This window comes from Garra rufa, chromosome 13 (genome assembly GCF_049309525.1).
Source record: "Garra rufa chromosome 13, GarRuf1.0, whole genome shotgun sequence".
Classification (NCBI taxonomy): Eukaryota; Metazoa; Chordata; class Actinopteri; order Cypriniformes; family Cyprinidae; genus Garra; species Garra rufa.
In genome coordinates this window covers 16,671,070-16,692,169 of record NC_133373.1, presented here as the reverse complement: position 1 = coordinate 16,692,169, position 21,100 = coordinate 16,671,070, and the positions used below count along the sequence as shown (strand labels likewise).

Genomic DNA, 21,100 nt, shown 5'->3' with positions numbered 1-21,100 from the left:
TAAGACATGATGGCATCATGGCAGCAGCAAAATGAACTCAGAAGTCTACAGAAACATTTTGTCTGTCAATTTACAGAAGGATGCAACCAAACTGATTGAAAGATTCTTCGTCATGCAGCAAGATAATGACCCAAAACATAGTGCCAAAACAACCAAGGAGTTCATCAGGGTCAAGACGTGGAAGGTTTTAGACTGGCCAATGCATTTTACCTGCTAAAGAAGAGACTGAAAGGAGTAACCCCCCCCCCCCCAAAAACAACCAACAACTGAAAGAGGCAAAGCCTGGAAAAGCGTCACTAAAGAAGAATGCAAAAGTTTGGTGATGTTAATGGATCACTGGCTTCATGTAGTTATTGCAAGCAAAGGATTTGCAACTAAATATTACATCTTATTCACTTTAGTATAGTTTAAGTCAATCTGTCTACTTTTGGTCACATGAGCAGTGGGTGGGTTCAAACAAAATGTGCTATCTTCTGAATTGTGTGTCAGATACAGATGTAATTAAAACTGAAATATTGATCTCTTGTCTCATATTCATCTCATATCAAACCCAAATGTTTTCATTCTACGGCAAAAACAAAAGGAAATGGCCTCACTGTTCCAATACTTTTGGAGGGGAGTGTATATGGTGGATAATTAAAATTGAACCATAAACCTTCATACTTCTTCTTATAATTTCCAAGATTTCCCCTAGATTTATTCACAATTACATTATACTAAAATCCATAATCTATATACTTAAATCCTTACATAGTTTTGATTCACTAAGTAACAGTTTGTTGATGAATGTACACTTTTGTCTGCAGTAAATGCAACTACCCTGATTTTAGATTGATTATTTTGCATGCTTTTTACCACACACTTGTTTAGCCAAAGTATGTATGATTGTATGTTTTGTTTTTCTTCGTATATTTACCTGAATATGTATTAAACTGTGATAACTTTTAGGAAAAAACCTAATGATACTATGATACTAGGTGTCTCTAATGCTATAGGGAGTTTACAACTTTGGCTGAAACTTTCAGTGCTGTATTTAATACTGTAAATGTTTTAGGTTTTATTTGCTTACCTCTGGGTTAATTAAAAACTTACCCAATAAATTATTTTAATGATTATAAAGACTTCCCACCAAGGTTCTGATTTTAAAATTTAAGACTTTAGGCAAGACCGTAACATAGACACCAAAGCACACCACTGTCCTAATTGTAAAGATTTATGAAATGTTCATACCTAATACTTTGTCAAAGTACATACCGGTATAGGAGCTACAGCACACAATAAAAGTACAGAAATCCATGGACAAAGGGGGTAACCATTTGTACTCACAGTAGTTCTTGATTGTGATTAGTCAATCATTCCTTTTATAAGGTAAAGTAGTAGTTCACTTTCAGAACAAAAATGTCCAGATAATTTACTCTCCCCCATGTCATCCAGTCGTGAAAAAGATTATGTTTCTTGAAGAAAACATTTCAGGATTTCTCTCGGTATAGTGGACTTATATGGTGACCATGAGTTTGAACTTCCAAAATGCAGTTTAATTGCAGCTTCAAAGGGCTCTAAAGGATGGGAGATGGGAGTTTTTTTGACATACCTTAACTGTCTTAAACAGAAATGCACGGAGTACACGCAGAGCTAGACAAGATGAGCATTTGAGGTTAAAAAGTATACAAATTGTCAATTTAGAAAATAATTGATTGTTTCGCTAGATAAGACCTATCTTCCTCTGCTGGGATTGTTTAGAGCCTTCATGCATTTAAACTGCATTTTGGAAGTTCAAACTTGCACCATAGAAGTCCATTATATATAGAGAGAGATCCTGAAATGTTTTCTATAGAAAACAATTTAATTTAACTGAAGAAATGAAGACATGAACATCTTGGATGACAAGGGGGTGAGTAAATTATCTGTAAAATTGGCTGATTTTGGCTTCACCTCAGCACATCTAGGATTTTGGCTTTGAGGAACCACATGAATCACGATGGCTGGACCCATCTACCTCAACACGCAGTATTATGGTTCTTCAGTGGTGTTGCTAATAAGATATATTGTTTATGCATATTTGTATGCACTGCATACCTTTAATTTGTGGAAGAAGAAAAAATATATAAAATTTCAACAGAACAGAATGTTTTTAATGAAAATGATAATAATAAAAATTACGTCAAACTAGTCAATAAGAATTTCTTTACTTTAATGAAGCTTTTTCCCCCTTCATTATAAACTAGAACGGTGGTTATTATAAAAGAGATGTATTTTGTTCATTTCTTATGTATTTTTACGTAGCCTAGTAGATGATATTTTAAAAGTTCAATGGAAAACGACAATGTTTTGTAAACACTACACTACAACTGAGATACACATATTACACAAATATCAGGTATTTTACTGCGGTAATGTGTCATATGAGCTATTGATCTAATAGAAATACACGCAACAAAATCCTATTTAAGAACAATGTACAATATGCCTGCTCTCATGCTATCAGCAGAGGGCAGTACTGCTTAATAGTTTGCATTGTGGCGTGGTCTGCCACACAGAGGAAAAGCTGCTGACTGATCTCCACCATCACATCCCTGACCACTTTTGATCAGCCAATGAGCAAACAGTTTAATGTAAACACCCCAAATCACACCACCATAAACACATTGATCTGTCATCATTTACTAACCCACATGTTCTTCCAAACCTGTGGTACTTTTTTCTGTGGAACACATAATAGGATTTTATGAAGAATGTTTCAGTAGTTTTTGTCCAAACAGTGAAAGTCCAAGGTTGTTCTAGACCTCACTGACTTTCAATGTATGAATTTTTTTCTGAATAATTTGGTTTGTGTTCCACAGAAGAAAGTCATACAGGTTTGGTTTATCAAAACATCTTATTTTATGTTTTATTATTAGTATTATTATTTAGATTTTCATTGTGAAAAGTGTTAAAAACAAACCAGTGAGCAGACATTTCAGCCCAAAGCTTTCTTCAGTGCTCATCTTAGAAGCAGCATCACATCCTCTTTATAGACACATGATTACAAATCGCCAGCTGAGCTTAATCAAGAGGGACCATAGGAATTACAGTCCAATTTCAGAGAGCATAGTGTGAAATATTACACAAAATATGATTTAAACTCCAACAGAAAATTACAAAAATGTATAATCCAAAAATGAACATTACAAATTACAAAATGTTTGAGTGAACTATTCTTTTAAAACAAATGCTATATTTTATAGTAATGTAAACAGTGAATATTAATTTCTCTTTTTCTATGACTATTCAAAGTGTATTTACATAACATTTAAGAAGATATTGAGATCAAGATGACTCAAGATGCAAATCAGCACATCTGTCATGTTTTATGATTACCTACTAAATGAAGTTAAAGCTATCATTCAGTATTTCTCTCGTGTTCTGTGTAAGCAGCGTTTGCCTTTGAAATGAATGACTTCAATTTATTCAGTAAACACCTAGTGATCTTGTGCTTTAGCATTTTCAAATCGTTTAGGTCAGTTGGGTTATCTTATTTACACAGTGACTCAGTCACAGTTTAAGTAGTTAACATACATTGGCATGTTTTGGTAAGATTGGAAGATCTTATCTGTTTAATAAAATGGCACATTCAACAATATTTTATGATTGCTGTGACTAGTGTTGATGCTCAGCCCATGCTTAGCTACACTCTTAAAAATAAAGGTGCTTCACAATGCCATAAGAACCTTTTTTGTCTAAATGGTTCCATAATGAATCTTTAACATCTGAAGAATCTTTCTGTTTCACAAAAGGTTCTTTGTGGTAAAAGAAGGTTCTTCAAATTATAAAAAAGTTAAAAAAGAGATGGTTCTTGAAGGCAAGCTTTTACCAGCTAAGGCTCCTCAGTAAGGTCAAACCATTCCTGTCCCGAGCTGACCTTGAAAAGGCTGTCCATGCCTTCATCCGCTCAGTAGCGTGTTTACCCACCACGCAAACCACGCAATTGCGTGGGGCCCCGCGAGCTGGGGGGCCCCCGCGATCTTTCCCAAGGGGCGATCTCCGACAAATTTACATCATGAGTGTAAACACTGGTCTGTTTTTCCCAAAGAAAAAGACAGCACATTTCTAAGTGCATATATCTGACCACAAAACCAGTCATAAGTAGCACATGTATATTTATAGCAATAGCCAAAAATATGGGTCAAAATGATCTATTTTTCTTTAATGCCAAAAATCATTAGAATATTATGTAAAGATCATGTTCCATGAAGATATTTTATACATTTCTGATCATAGATATCAAAACCTAATTTTTGATTAGTAATATGCTTTGCTAAGCACTTCATTTGGACTATTTTAAAGGCAATTTTCTAGATTTTTTGCTCAGATTCCAGATTTTGATATTTTCAAATACACTCTTAAAAATAAAGGTGCTTCACGATGCCATAGAAGAACCTTTGTTGTATAAATGATTCCATAAAGAACCTTTAACATTTGAAGATCCTTTCTGGTTCACAAAAGCGTCTTTGTGGTAAAAGAAGGTTCTTCGGACTATAAAAAGGTAAGAAAAAGATGCTTCTTTGAAGAACCCTTGACTAAATGTTTTTTTTTTGTGAAACCAAAAATGGTTCTTCTATGGCATCACTGTGAGGAACCTTTTAATGCACCTTTATTTTTAAAAGTGTAGCTGTATCTCGTCCATATATTTTGATCATACATCAATGGAAAGCTTATTTATTCAGCTTTCAGATTATGTATAAATCTCAATTTCAAAACATTTACCCTTATGACTGGTTTTGTGGTCCAGGATCACAGATTTGCTAAAAAATTACATGAATGTAGATGACATTAAGCTGGTAGACATGAACTTAAATTCAGATTTGTTAACATGCAAATTGAAATGTAATCAAGAATTCTATATTTAACCCCAAAATCTTTACAGTTGTACACTTCATACTTGCAAAAGGGGGTTGGTGGACATTTCTTTGGGATGAATTTCCACACTATCAGTATTTTAATTAGGATTAAAACAGAGTCATGCCTGGAATAGTGGCTTGAATGTGTAACACTGGCTGCTAGGCAACCATTCATTAGCACAACTAAAGAAGACCAAGTTATTACTTAAGTAATTAACAATGATCAGGTAATTCAGTGATTATGTTATCATTACACTCCATCCTCTGCAGCAACTGAACAAAACAGCCAAAATATACCATAATGTTGGTTAAAATGTGCACTTACATCAAACACTTATGAAAACATAAGTAGCTTTTATAGTCAAAGCATTTGTGTTCTTCAGACATACACAGTGGGCCTAAATTAGGGAGTCATTTATGTCATCATATCCACCAACACAATTACTTACGCTTGCTATAAAGTTGGGTCCTCTTGTAAACAAGAAAATTAAGAAGAGCTTAAAGACTGCTCCAGTGCCGTCAGAGACCCAGTGGAATATAACCGCTGCGGTGTGATTATTAAAATGAGAATCTAATGATTTGCCTCTGCCAAGGTCAGACGAGGCTTAATTAGGAAAAATGCAATCAGCGACACCGTGCCTTGTTCTAAATGCAGTTTGGGCCAGTGCCAGCTTCAGCTCAAGACACAGTCTTTAATAAAGGACGGTTGCCATCTTGTGTTGCTGGTTGAAATGAAGACATGATGGGAAGCTCCTGAGCTTGAGGTGAACAGGAAGTTCAACATGATACAAATCAAGAGAGGAAACATCACAAAACATTACACTAAATACATCAACCTCTTTGTCATTTTTAACATCTATATGACTTTCTTCAATGGAACACAAAAGATGTACAGTAACGAGGAATGTTCACTCTGCTTTCTACCTAAAAGAATATATTAAACATTAGCTATCAAACTCTGAGAATGCATATATAAAGCAGCATTCCAAGTATCCTGAAGCCATTCCCCTGTTACACAAAGCTAGTTTCAGAGTAGGTTTAGAAACAAAACCATACAAATCCAACACAGTTTAGGTTAAGTTTAGCGGGTTCACAATGCTTTTTCTTTACCTTAATACACTGACAACCACCAAAAAACACAGGTGGTAATGTGCAAGCAGCACATCACAAGCAGCTTTTTCACAAGATGAGGTAAATACCAATATAGAATGTAAACACAATTACAAAACACAAAATGCAAAAAAAAAAATTGAAGTACAAAACCAATGTGTGGCATCTGCAGTGAACAGTCAATCACACAAAACAAAAAAAAGTCAGTTTGATTTGCTTCTCATAAGAATTTTGGCACAGTTCACTTCTCTGCAAAAAATCATGAATTGAAACAAAGAAAAACAGCGGCTGCCAAGAAAGTTTGAGAAGACAGCTGAATGAAAATATCATACTATTATACAGCAAATAAATCAACTGTATTAATCTAATTAATAATAATCTAGACTCACCAACATCTTAAAAGACAGCACACAAGTTTTTTAAAAGTGCTATATATTCTTAGGCTAATGTGTTAATATTACATTCTAAATAAACGTTAAATAATACATGATTGTGTCAGATATTCCACGAGTTTGAGGCGTCAGTGGCATTATTTCATGACTGAATGTTATTGAACCACCCCAGCCATTTTTAGAGCTACTTACATTTTTGAACCTGAAATTCACTTTCGTTTGTGGAAAAAGAGCAGCCAGGATACTATAAATGTACCTTTTGTTGCACCCCTGGTGAAAAAAACAGCTAAAACCAGCCTAGGCTGGTTGGCTGGTTTTAGCTGGTCACCCAGCCTGGTTTTAGCTGGTCATAGCTGGAAGGCAGGCTGATTTTAGAGGGGTTTTGTCCACTTTTCCAGCCTGGCCAGGCTGGTCAGGCTGGTCTTAGCTGGTCAGGCTGGGAAACCACCAGCTAAAACCAGCCTGGGAGACCAGCTAAAACCAGCCACTTCCAGCTTAAACCAGCTAAGACCAGCCAACCAGCCTAGGCTGGTATTAGCTGTTTTTTTTTCAGCAGGGACATAAGAAAATAAAAATAGTATAGGACTATAGTAATGCTTGGACTTTAATGATTTATATGAAAATAACATTTTAAGATATTTTTAAGATATGTCTGTCACTTTAAGAGACGTAGCTCATATTTAGACTAGATAGTTTATGATCTATCTGTATCCATAACCACTTAAATATGCACTTTTAAAGGTTAAGTCAATACAGATTGTTCTGAAGCAGCTTTACACTAATAAAATTTAAATATTAGTGTAAATAAAATACGGAAAATAACCGTATTATTACTATATAATTCTAGTTGTGAAGCAGCTCTAGAAAGACATTAGTGTCATTATTCAGCTCAAGTCATTTCAGCCCATACAAATGATAATATATGTGCATATATGTGACCCTGGACCACAAAAACAGACATAAGGGTCTTTTTTTTTTTTTTATTGAGCTATATACATCTGAAAGCTAATAAGATTTCCATTGATGTATGGTTTAGGTTAGGGTAGGACAATAATTGGTCGAGACACAAAATTTGAAATTCTGGCATTCGAGGGTGCAAAAAAAATCAACATATTCAGAAAGTCACCTTTGAAGTTGTCCAAATAAAGTTCTTAGCAATGCGTATTACTAATCAAAAATTAAGTTTTTATATATTTACGGTAGAAAAATTACAAAATGTCTTCATGGAACATGATCTTCATAATAATATTCTAATGATTTTTGGCATAAAAGAAAAATCTAAAATTTTGATACATATGTATTGTTGGCTATTGCAATAGATATAACCATGCTACTTATGAGTAGGGGCAAGGGTCACATATTACATTTCCATTTATGAAATATATTGTCATTTTAAGTAAAAACATAAATAAAGGCTATTAGAAATGGGAACAATTTTATATATTGGCATATATATTTAGCCCATACAAATATTTATGTTTATACATGTGTAATACATTTTTGAAAATATATGTCAGGTACATATCCATTCTAAAATCTGTCAATACATGTTGATATCATATAGGTAACATAAGAGATAGACATGTATTTAATCGTTTGACAGCCCTAATTGTGGAAATAATATACTTTATAAGACTATACTTAATTTCAAATTGAATGTAATGTTTTTTTTATTAATTTAATGTTAACTGTAATCTTAAATGTTTAAATTAATATTAAATGCAATTACTTCTATTGGCTTTGAAATATGGTTTAAAGTGTATTGCCAAATGTAATTACTAGCATTTATAGTAACTATAATATACTTTAATGCATTTCTATTAAAAGCAAAAAGGGGTCCCACTTTATATTAGGTGGCCTTAACTACTATATTTAAATTAATAATTTGGTACAATGCACTTATTGTGCACATACATGTTTTCATACTTATATTTTAAAAATATCTGCAATTAAATCATGAAATTACATTTATAATTACACCATTGACTTATCCCTTACACCTAACCCACCCTTAAACTTACCCATACTACCAAACCTGTCCCTAACCTTACCTGTCTCCCATATCAATAGCAGCAAACGTGTTTTGCAATACAATATATACACAATAAGTACATTGTACTTATTTTTTGATGTAAGTACATAGTATCTAAGTCCACTTAATATAGTGTGGGACAAAAAAGGTAATTAAAAAATATATACCTGTAATAACACTTGTAATGACAAATTTCCATTTTAATATGTTTAAAATATATTAACTTTAAATTAGGGCTGCACGATTGTGACAAAAAATCATCATTTTTAATTATTCCCTTGAAACTGTAATCATGATTAATTATTACAAAAACATACAGTTATAAACTTAGATTTTTGTATATATGTTGTTTTAATAAAGTTATATATATATATATAAATATAATATATTGTTGACATGTATGTTTGCTACATATAATACCATATAAAATGTTATAAACATTAAATACATTCATCTTTTCAGAGAATGTAAAAATTATATGTCACCTTACAGGTAACATACATGACAATAACACTTATGATATAGGGCAATAGAATATATTACATTTCTGTATGAGAGAAATGTATGTTGATTCAGCTCAGTTCAATAACAGTAGCATTATCCGTCTCAGTTTAGTTCAAGTTTTGTTCTCATCCAATAGTGTCAAGTGCAGTCAAATTGATAATATTACTAATAATAAAACTGCTATGACAAGATCTCATTTTGAAACCTGCATGTCTGTTATTCATACATTCATGCACATAATGCATACTTTATAAACAGTAAAACTAATTGCTAGAACATGGCTGTCTCCATTCCATTCTGAATAATTCCGCCCATCATCTGCTCGACCTTGAAAGCACAAGACTTTCTGTCGTTTACTAGTTTGTATTAGAATGTGTTGCTTTTCTATTGTGGAGAAAACGCTTGCAGTGTCACAGCATCACTCTGGAGCTAAGCCTGACTGCCTGAGTGTTTTTTTTTTTGTCTGACCCAGTTTCTGTGCTTGAGCTGCTGCCACTGCTGCTGGGGGAGGTCCTTTCACATCCTGCTCATGCTGAACAGGCCGAGCCATCCCCAGAGCAGGCCTACCTCTCCACCATACACATATCACCCCATTAAGAGGTGTCATTTCAGAGATATAGCAGTTTAAGCAATATTCCAACAATTTGTTGCTTGAGGGAGAAGCCTCAAGTATGTATTATTGATGGTGAAATACAAATCTGTAAGTAACAGATATAGTTCCTGCATGAAATTAGCTGCTCTTGCCATTTAAAACAGCATAAAACTTAATGAACAACTGCATAATATAGTGAAAGCACAATAGAGTATTTTTTTCTGTGATTTTTCTAGAGCACGGAATGATATATCCTGTGATTCAGTCCATATCTGTGTGATGTGTTGGGCTGCAGAGAAATGGATGGAGACCAATTCAACTGCACTTAAGAAAATCCGGCATGGATTTGCTGACATTTAAGGTAGCTGATTGTTGATTTAATTTTAATCACAGTGTTAGAAATCTGGAAAATGCTACATTTCTGTGTATATATGCAGAAGGGCAGCAGTAATGCAATGTTTTGATTAATGCATATTTTGATTAAGATGTGTTTATGTGGATGGTTTTTAAAGGCATTGTGTTTCCTCACCATGTAAACCTACAATATCTCACCGTCCTGTGCATATGGATCAGCAGTCGGGGGAAATAATAGTAATGGTGTTAGTAATGAGCAAGAATGAAGTTTGTACATATGCACTGGGAACCCCAAATAAGTTACATTTTTCTGGGAATGCATGGACAAAATATATATCTTGAATTTGCTTTGGACAGAAGCATCAGAAATATCAGATAGCCTACACTCTAAAAAGTGCTGGGTTAAAAAATAACCCAACCATAACCCAGCTGCTGGGTAACTATGGGACAGAACACGCGTTGGGTTGTTTTGACCCAAGTGCTGGGTTAAATCATTTGACCCAAAATGCTGGGTTGTTTCTTTGACCCAACCAGTGGGTCAGATTAACTGTGTTGCTGGGTTAAAAACTACCAAAATATTGGGTTATTTATTGTCTAATTGCCTTGCTACCTTTATATTTACCAATAATAATATATAAATCACAAAAGAATGTAAAATTATTATTGTTTTTCTGTAATACAGTTACACAACACAAAAATTTAATATGTAAATGTCATTTTAATGAGTTTTCATATTTCTTTTTAATACAGTTTTCAAATAGGTGTAGCTGTCACACATTTTGTCCAACCCTTAAAGACACAAATAACGGTTTTAGTAGATCAGTTTCTTTTAAACAAAACTGTAAACAAGGCACACTATATTCATATTCTTTATGTCAACATTGCAGCAGCAGAACACTCAAAAATGAATTATTACCACATTAGAATCATTCCAAACATTGTGCCATTAAAACTAAGCCAAACAAAGAGTCCACCAGACAATTCTTACAATTTAAAACATGTTACAAGTGGCCAAAAAAAAACTTCACACATGAAGACTTATGTCCATCAATATGATATACTGCAAGCTGGAGAAATTCCCAGGCAACAAGTCCGCTTCAATGGCATGGCCTGGAACAATGGCGAAGGTCTAGAAATGTTGTTGTCTCATCCCAAGGCTCAAATCCACCATGTTGGTCCCCACCTGTTAATTATACGGCATTTAGTCTTGCAACATTACATTTTAAGTTAAGTGTATTTTATGAACATAAACACAGAGGCATGAAATAAATGCTCATTTTACTTCTCAACTTTTCATACAGTTGTGGTCAAAATTATTAGAACACTAGTATTTTCACAAGCTACAGTAAATTAGGTTTTAAGTCAGTGATTTCTATCTTTTGCTGTAGTGTGTCAGTAGGAAATATCGGTTTACATTTCCATTCATTTTGCCATTAATTGTGATAATCCAGTGACATTTTTGTTCTGTGCTCCACACAGGATCTGATCTCATCATCATCCAGAAGAACTGTGAAAGCGTCACCAAGATGCTCCAAGAGACCTAACTGCAAAGCTACAATACTGTTAAAAGTTTTAAGCACTTGTCTAAAAATGTCATAAAATGACGCTGTCAAAAATAATGTCATAAATAAATGTTCTTAATCAATTAACCTTGATTAACTAAATTAAATCAACATTTGGTTTGACCGTCCTTTTGTGTTTAAAGCAGCTTTTGCCCTACACTAGGTGCACTTGCACATAGTTTTTCAGGTAGCTTTGCAGGTAGGTCTCTTGAAGCATCTTGGGGACGTTGTCACAGTTCTTCTGGATTTAGTCTGTCTCAGTTTGTTCTGTTTCTTCATGTCATTCCAGACAGACTGGATGATGATGAGATCAGATCTCTGTGTGGTGGATTGGCTGTTGTGCCAATGTAAACTGATATTTCTTACTGACACACTACAGCAAAAGATAAAAAACACTGACTTAAAATCATTTTTTAGCTGGTGAAAATACAACTGTTATAATAATTTTGGCCACCACTGTGTTTATATATATACATACACCCTTATTAGAGCAGAAAACGTAAAACAAAACTTACAGGTTGTACGTCAATGAATGGCCTCCGGGATTCCGTGGTTGTGGGTCTGAAGACCTTTTATCCAGAGTGGGCAGGACTTTGAAAGCACTTTCCCCTTTAGCATCTAAACCATAGGAATAATATGCAAACTGTGAACCATATTTTATAATCAAAACAAACTGAAACACTTTCATATGAAGATTTCTTCATTCCTTTAAATAATGCTAATTAATTCCCACCCTCATTCAACTACTGCAGGTTAAGTTTAGGTATGGGGTCAGATTCAGGGATGTAGAATATGCTCATGCAGAATAAGGCATCAGTTTGTGCTTCATAAGTACTAATTAACAGCCAATATACAAGCTAATAAGCAACTAGTTAAGTGTTACTGTACCATTGTATTTACCAGTTGATGTGTGTCAAATACAGTTGCATATTGTTTTATAGATTGACATATTATTAGAAAAAGCTTACCTTAAGTCATGTCACCCAGCTCTGAATGCACCTCACTGAGCACTGGCAAGAATTAGGTCTGCAACTGTAGCCCAGTCTTCAAAAAGTCTGCCTCTGGATATAGCTTCCTAAAGTCTTGTGAAATCTGATCAAATCTGAAAAACAAATGTGGTTCAATAAGTTTAAGGTTTATACTGGTCTCCTAGTTTGTAACGCAACACAGGCATTCACTAAAATAGAGGAAGAGTAAGGGGCCGTTCACGTGCCGCGCCTAAAAACGCGTGAAAACGCAAGACGCGTCGCTTTCTTTCCAAAAACGCAGCTTGCTCTCCCATGGCGTCTGCCGTTGCTAAGCAACCATGTCCCGCGCCTGGAAAAAATGAGCTTCCATTATGAGCGTATAATAACGAACTTCAGTGCGCAAAAAACGCGACATGTGAACGGCCACATACACCACGAGAGATTAAGTCTAACTTTACATACTGTAGCTAAGACAACAATACATTTAAGTAATAAACAATAGTACATACCAGTCATATTGTGGTTTAACATTATTAAAGTAAGGGACATAGCGTTTTAGCTAATGCAGATAATTCAGTTGGATTCGGCACGTCGCAAACATTTACTTGAAAAATATGCCCTTAAAAGATCAATTTTTGTATGAAATGATCTAATTTTGACAAAACATTACAAAGCAATACAGTATGCAGACAGTAAAGGAACTTACCCCCGTATTTCTGACCTACTCTTTCCATAAGGCGTTAAAATAAAGGCCATATGTATACTGTAAATTATACAAATAACACTACACACACACACACACACACACACACACACACACACACACACACACACACACACACACACACTTTATATAACAATAAAGCGATTGTTGAGGCAAAAAAGTACATCGCTAGGCTGCTTAAGTTACAACGTTCGTCATTCACGGAATAAAAATGCCAACCCCGCACAGCGACATATCAAATATTGCATTAAACAGTGAAATCAGTACGCTCTAAAACACAACCTTTTTAAAAATAAAGGTAAATAATTATATAATCATATTATTAATTTACCTTATAATCCTGCTTGCTGCGAGGTGAGTGACCGCCTGGCGACGAGACGAGTGAAGAGAAGAATCCAGAATGTTCGATGAAGTGAAAAAAATAAACAAACCGGTTGGGTCAAAATAACCCAACCCAGGTGTTCATAGTGAAAGAACCCCTTATAGTCCATTTGACCCAGCATGATCAACCCAACTGTGTGTTTACAGTGCCTCAAACAACCCAGAATTTTGACCCAGCACAATTAACCCAGCAATGTGTTTACAAAAATAACCCAGCATTTTTTAGAGTGTACATAAATGTAAATGCATAAAAAAAATGCTGTTAAAAAGGTGCACTTATTACAATGGCATATGTTTTAAAGTTTCATAATTTTATTTTTTAAATTCATATTTGCATTCATAATGTTTTCTCATTCATAATTACATTATTTAAAAGATTAACTCCCTAACATTTCTATATTTGTGTTAACGCATTAGACGCCCCTCTCCAACATTAAACAGTAAATGCACCCTTTTGTGAAATATAAGTCACGTCAGATCAGTGGCTTTGCAGTGTAACGAACGTATAGGACCCCTAGCTGTAGTTGAATCATCAATAATTAACTATTTTAAAATGGCATGAATTAAAAATGTGAAAATAGACATCCCAAAATTCCAAAATATCCCGTCCGCGTTTTCCAGCAGACTCAGCGCAGAGCAGTGGAGAGCTGGAGGAGATGCTTGATAATGCCATGCTGGAGCAAAGGGGCTCCGGTAGGGGTCTTATGCACATTTATACACATTCACATTTGCCTCTGAGGGAATTGGAAGTTTGGTATTACAAATAAACTTTTGAATATGCGAAAATATATTAACGCCTCTGCTCCCCCCCAAAACAGCACCAGTTAAACGCATATTTTAGCATATTTTTTCTCTGTTTCAACGCCTCAATAATTGTTTTCACAGCTCGTGCCAGTCATTCCCTGACAGGACAGCGGTGTCAAGGGCTCCATCCACGAATCGCGAGCCCAAATCTAATGGTGTAAATGAGGAGGAATCGGTGTGATGGGGGCTGTGCATGGGTACAGCGCTGCCTCAATGAATAATGTAGATGGGCATCAGCATGCGTCTATAGTCTCTGCGAAAACACGGACGCTGAGAATCAACCTCCAGCCTTTTCTGCTCATTTAACCGCGACTTCGAGTATGGAAACGGGTCTGGTCGCGAATCATCAAGTGAAAAATGTTGGAAGCGGAGATCCCCCTCCTTCGCCTCATCATCGCACACCTCCACAGCAACAGTCGCAAGCATTCCATCAGCAGCCACAGCACCAGCAGCGAGCCGTCCACGATAACAACAACAACATCAACCCGACACCCGTGCGCGGAGATTCAGGGAATCGACAGCATGGAGGGAAAGAAAACGCTCTGGAGACGCAGGTCGATCGCCATCCGCGTTTGCTGAATACAAGTGACGAGGAGGATCGCTCGTCCAAAACCGGGGGGGATCGGATGGGCAGCAGGTACGAGCACTCCAACTTTGGACCAACGAGCAACAATAACAACAACAACAACAGCGGCGGCGGAGGCAGCGGCAGCGCGTCCCAAAGCGGGAACAGCTCAGTTTCTGAGTTTAATCATTATTACGGGAATGGAAGAGGAGGGCCTTGCTTTGATCAACATGGCGGACAACAAAGCCCTAGGACGGCTTTAATGCATCAAGCACAGGGCAACATGGATCAAGTGCAAAACTCCCACGAAGGGTACCATAATAATCCATACAACCACTATCCCAACTACCGGCCGGGGTACGGTGGCGCTGGATACGGTATGATGAGCCCATCGCGGCAGGGGAACATGATGGGCCCAGGTACCAATTCGCCTACTGCTGCTGCTGCTAGTCATGGCAAGGCTGCTATGGCCTCTACTAACGTTACCCCAGCTCCCGGTGCCAATGTTGGGGGCTTTCAGAGGTTTCCCGGACAAAACCAACAGCACCCTTCGGGAGCTACACCCACCCTAAACCAGCTTCTGACATCCCCGAGTCCGATGATGCGCGGATATGGCAGCGGTTATCAAGATTACAGTAACCCGCCGCAGCAGCAGCAGCAGTCCGGTATGGGTCTGGGCAAAGAAATGAGCTCCCCGTACAGCACCGCTGCCAGCCACGGCTGGGGAGCACAACAAAGAAACCACCCGGCCATGAGCCCTGGGAATAACGGGAACAGCAGAGCTCAGGTGAACGTTTTAGCCTGCGTATGTGTGTGTGTCAAGTTTCGCATGCAGGTCTAGCCGTGGCCCGATGCTACCCGTAATACTAGCTTACAGTCTGCTGCTTTTGTATTTATCAAGTGCAAACTGTCTATATAAATAAGCAAATAGCGAGCTGGGTTTGTTTTCTTCCATTGTAGTTAATATTATTCCGGGGTTTTGGGCTTGTGTGCGAATTGACAGGCAGCAGAACATGTCAAGTTCTGCCCAAGGTGACTGTGCTAACGGTGTTAGCATGAGTTAGCCTGCGCTGAGACTTTCATTTCTGCTTTAAGAGACCCCCGATACGGCGATCAAATGTGCTGGGCTGTTTATATATTCGTATGGACCGTATAATAATACAGCATTATTACCAATAAGTCGTTGTCATGTTATTGAATAAATTATCGGCCGTGGTTTCGATAAAGAGCTGTCGTTCGGTGTCATTCAAATTATGGAAGATTCTAGCATTGCGCTGCTTGTGCGTTTCGTTCCCGAGATCAATTGAAACAAAGCGATTTTGTGCTTTAATTCTACCTTCCAGATAAGGTTTCGTTTTCAACGTACGACCACCAGTAAGCACTGTCTGTCTGAAAAGAAGAGCTAGACAGTGTTTTCAGTACACAGCGCTACTGATTAGCATTGTTAGCTGGTGTTAGCGCCATTGCGCCCGTCTGGCTTCATTATGCAGTAATTAATGTTTTCACATTCACCTCACATTCACTAGCTAAAATATTTAAAATATTATCCGTACTGGTTGTCTGAAACACAGCATATTAACATATAAAGAAATTAAAAGGTGAGATGGTGACTAAAGCTGTATCCCAAAACATAGGAAGCTCACTAGGTTTTGAGACTATAATGACCAAATATTTGACTAGGTTGGCGACACTACGTTTTGGCACTGTGATACTCAAAATGCTGTCTAGGTAGGCTGTGCATCAGGTTTTGAGACCTTTCTATAGGTAGGAAGCCCACTGGGTTTTAAGAACATAATGCCCAAAAATCCTATCTTGGTTGGCAGCTCACTAATTTTTGAGACTAATGTTGCAAAATGTATCTTACTTGGTTTTAAAATACAACCCTAAATTTCACAGTCCAGCTGGCCAAGTTACAGTTTTTCAAGTTCGATTTTAGTGATAAATTGACTTTGCTGCTTAATATGTTTTTATGCAGGTCCAGGGGGAAAGCTGATGAATCTGTTGGAATAGTTTAGCATATATTAATATTCAGCCAGCTAAATGCAGTAGGTTTTGTCTTTGTTAAACAATAAACACTGATAATGATAATGATACGTGGTGTAACAATGTACTTAATTTGACAGATTTTTTAGTTAGTTGTTTATAATCAGTGTCTGCACAGTTATGTGTATTGGCTATTTTAAATTTTAAATCCACATTTGTAGACGAAAAGCAAAATAGACGTTTTTTTATATATAGCTTATCATAAGAAAGAGGCAAAATCTGCCTGCTTTCAGTTCTCCAGTTCTGCATCTGCGATCAGATGCTTTTTGGCTGTGGGCCCTTCTCTGTATGGATGAGCTGTCCTGACCTTCACACATGCAGATTAGCCATGCTTTCATAGTGGCACATGAAGAACATTTGTGTTGGATTGCCCAGGGTAATCCCAAGGCCTGCCCAGGAACATGACTGGAAGAGATGCCAAGACACCTGATAGTCCTCACACCTTCCATTCATTCTTGACAAATTTTGTATGACGCGTTGAGAGCATCTTGGATCAACCTTAGCAAGTTATACAATTTGAAATAATTTTTAAAAAATCTGTTAATAATGTTAAAATGGATCTGTCTGTTTGCCTAAAATTAATTCAGAGAAAAAAAGATCAGCGTGCCTCTTTCATCAGTCTTGTGGAGTCCTCATTGCAAAAACACAAGCAATGCAGCCACATTCATTTCACATTTACCTCTGCTTTTAGTTTTTATTAGTTAAAAATATTTTTTCTGCTACCAATAGCAATTGTTAGATTATTTTAAAATGAATTTTGATTACATTGTTATAACCTTCCTTATACAGTATTTTATAAAACATAGTTCCTTTCTTTAGTGATAAAGTAAATGCATTCCATTCACTCTAAATCACGCAGTGTCATAACATATTAATAATAATAAGTATATTGCACCAGATAAAAAAAAAAAGTACCCCACGGATAAATAAACATTTAGAGATGCCTTCGACCAGGAGTAACGGTTGGAATAAAATTGTGGACTGGTTGAATTACATCAATGAGTTGTGTTATGTGTGACAGATTTCAATTCTTTAGACATACATAAGGATGATGTTGACATTTATGCTCATTTGCATTTTTAGAGAAAGGGCATTACGAGAATAACTTGAGTTGTTAATGGCTTATCTTCAGCATGAAGCCCATTTAAGCGGTGCACTTTCCCCAGGCCTCCAAGTGTGCGTTTCTCTGCCACTCTTGCTCCGCGCAAAATGTAATTAGCGTGACAGAAATTCACAAATTTATTGTATGTTGAGTATGCGAGAGATTTCACTAATCTTGTGTCATTTTTTTGTATTAGTTACTGGTGTACCTATTTCCAAAATAGAATTTTGTCTATTTACTGCCTCCGATTAATTTTACATACGGTTCTTTAATATTTGTCATTTACACTACCATTCAAAGGTTTGAGTTTGCTAAGTTTTTTGAGTATTTTTAAAATAATTATCTAATGCTCACTAAGGCTGCATTTATTTGATCAAAAATATGGCAACAACAGTATTATTGTGAAATAATATTACAATTTAAAATAACTGTTTTCTATTTTAATATTTGAAATTTAAATTTACTCTGGTGTTGTGTCACATGAACCTTCAGAAATCACTCGGATTTGCTAATTTGCTGCTCAAGAAATATTATTAACATAGCTGGAAACAGTTGTGCTGAATGTGTTATGGCTTTTTATTTCAGGATTCTTTGATTAATAGAAAGTTTAAAAAAAAGTAGTTACTTTATATATTACATTATAAATGAAAAATTAATTGAATGCATCCTTGCTGAATAAAAGTAAAAACTGACCCCAAACATTTAAACTGTAATATTTGTATTTAAAGTATTATGTTTAATTATGTTTGATGATTTATTTACAGTATACTAAACTAAATTTAAAATAAAAAAAGTATGTGTTAAGCATAAAGGTGCAAGTAAATGTTTTTTTTTTTTCTCCAAAAGACTGAATATTTAATATTTATGTTTAAATGTACTATTTATACTAGTTAAAAGAAAAATAATTTCTTTTTTGACTAGCAACTTCAGCTGAAGTTCTGAGCTGCTTACACACTTTAGTTGTACAGTAGTTATTAAGTCCCTGGTGAGCTTTATGTTCCAAATAAAGTAAGGCTTTATGAATAGTGCATCCCTGCCATGCTCACCTCCCTATTTAATTGACATATAAGAGACCAGACCTATAATATCTGTTGAAATCATGCATTTGATTAATAAAATGTTCTATTGGACATTTGTGTCCTTAATGTTTGTATTATGTAGTAACCGTTTTATAAAACAAGAAAGCACTCTAGGCTTTAATATTTTATGAATATAGTCATACTACTGCACATTATGCCAACAAAGTCATTTAGCTTTTACTATTTTCATAGCGTAGCATGACCTCGCGTACCTAATTGGTGATTTAATGATGGACTTGATCGTAGTGCATCAACGATGAGCGTTAGGAATAAATTAGAGGTGGAAATAGCTTATGCTTATAAAACAGTAGACTGGTCATTGATGGCTTCAACTGTTCCTGCATACTAAGTAAGATTGACCTGGAAACTTCCAACAATGTTCCACTACAAATTCTTCAGGCATGGCGTAATGGTACACAAACTCTTTTTGCTCTAAACTCTAATTTGACAATATAGTTGTCTAGTCAGAGAAAAGTGTGTGTGTGTGTGTGTGTGTGTGTGTGACAGCAGAGCACTTTGGCATGACTGCTGACGCTTAAAATGTTCATTTATAGTGGCCTCCCAGGCTTTCTCAAATTGGTCACATTTTCTGTAAGTGCTGCTTCAATTGGCCTGAATTTGGCAGTGACATGAGAAGATTAGCTTGGATGGCTCTCAGTCTTTCTGGCAAAGATGAGACACTTGAGAGAAAACCTGACCCCCCCCCCCATATCAGTCGATGGCACGTTGCCCTGAATCTCTCCATTTACTGAACTGCTCAACCTTATGATTGCTATTTGTATTCCAGTCTGCTCAGGCATAATAGTCGTATAAATGTGTTCACACAGACTGCCATACGTTGGAAATCACCACTATTACTGTTCTTTATGCTAACACGTTGACACCCATCTCAACAGGTGGCATCTATGGACCCTATGGCCATGAAGCGTTCTCAGATGTATGGGATGGGCAATAGTCCCTACTCTCAGCCGGGTGGAACTTATCCAGGACAGCCATACGGATCACCCACTCCTCACCGATACCCAATGGGAATGCAGGGGCGTGGCCAAGTGAGCATAGGAGGGATGCAGTACCCTCAGCAACAGGTAGGACTAATGATTTTCAGTGTTTCAGAAAAAGTCCCCTTTAAACGCAAGTGTCACATGCAGCTTTGATTTCCATGTGAAAAGCTTTGCAGAAACCTTCATGGAAAAGCAATTTTACATGGTTTCTAATTAGAAGGAATGCGGCATATTTTTGGATTTTGGCCATGCACCACCCTCATATTGTCATGTGCTTGATGCTTCAGTCTGTAGAGCTCAGTGCATTGGGAAATGTTGACACATCATGTGAAAGAGTCTTTGTTATCATATTAATGCACAGTAAATCACTTATAACAAGGCTTGTGCTAAATTCTACTGAATGTGTCATATATTTCACAGAATTCAATGCACACCTTCCCATAAACCTTTTCGTTTATTGAAGACCCCATGAAATTGCGACAGCTGACAATTTTCAGTCATGTGTTGACAGCTTTTCTATTGAAACAGGAAGTCGGGGGCAACGTTTTGAAGAGCCTTGACCTTATTATTGAATAAGCCAATAAGCTTCAGTGCACATCACATTCTTAAACCTACAATTTTCTATTTCTAGGAGGCATTTAGTATTAGTGAGAGGGATATTCTTGTAGATAACAATAGCCAGGTTCTGAAAGTAGAAATTCCATTTAATTTCACCATAAGGGTATAGATTTTAAACTACAAGGTATAAACCTTTAAAGACAGACCTACTGTGAGCTGCAGGTTTTTAATGACTGTATATGTCAGTTTCCATTATTCCGACTTATTTTTTAGTAATCATGTTTAACATTAGAATTCCTGGTGAAAAATCATAATTTTCAAAGAAATCTCCACCAATCAGACAGTCAAATCAAGCAAGTCACACCAAAAGAGCTGTTTAGTGCCTGCCTATTCCCATGAAGCACTGTGAACTACTTGATAGTAGTTTCCCTTTGCTCTTAGACTATTTAAAT

General features: G+C 36.2%; 1 protein-coding gene and 1 long non-coding RNA gene across 5 annotated transcripts in view; one reads left to right on the top strand and one right to left on the bottom strand.

Moving 5' to 3' along the window:
- Nucleotides 1-10,577: 10,577 nt before the first annotated feature.
- Nucleotides 10,578-13,579, bottom strand: LOC141283833 (uncharacterized). The gene is made up of 4 exons (XR_012338226.1): nucleotides 13,447-13,579; nucleotides 12,392-12,525; nucleotides 11,939-12,041; nucleotides 10,578-11,044 (listed from the first exon to the last, which is right to left on the bottom strand). It is a non-coding gene; the product is annotated as an uncharacterized lncRNA (long non-coding RNA).
- Nucleotides 13,580-14,620: 1,041 nt separating this feature from the next.
- The window catches only part of arid1b (AT-rich interactive domain 1B), a 101,956-nt gene continuing 95,476 nt past the window's right edge, over nucleotides 14,621-21,100 (top strand). For all 4 annotated transcript variants that reach the window (XM_073817152.1, XM_073817150.1, XM_073817151.1 and 1 more), the window contains exons 1-2: nucleotides 14,621-15,652; nucleotides 19,986-20,174. In XM_073817152.1, coding sequence (XP_073673253.1) covers nucleotides 14,621-15,652; nucleotides 19,986-20,174 — 1,221 coding nt within the window. The remainder of the gene's footprint in view (nucleotides 15,653-19,985; nucleotides 20,175-21,100) is intronic.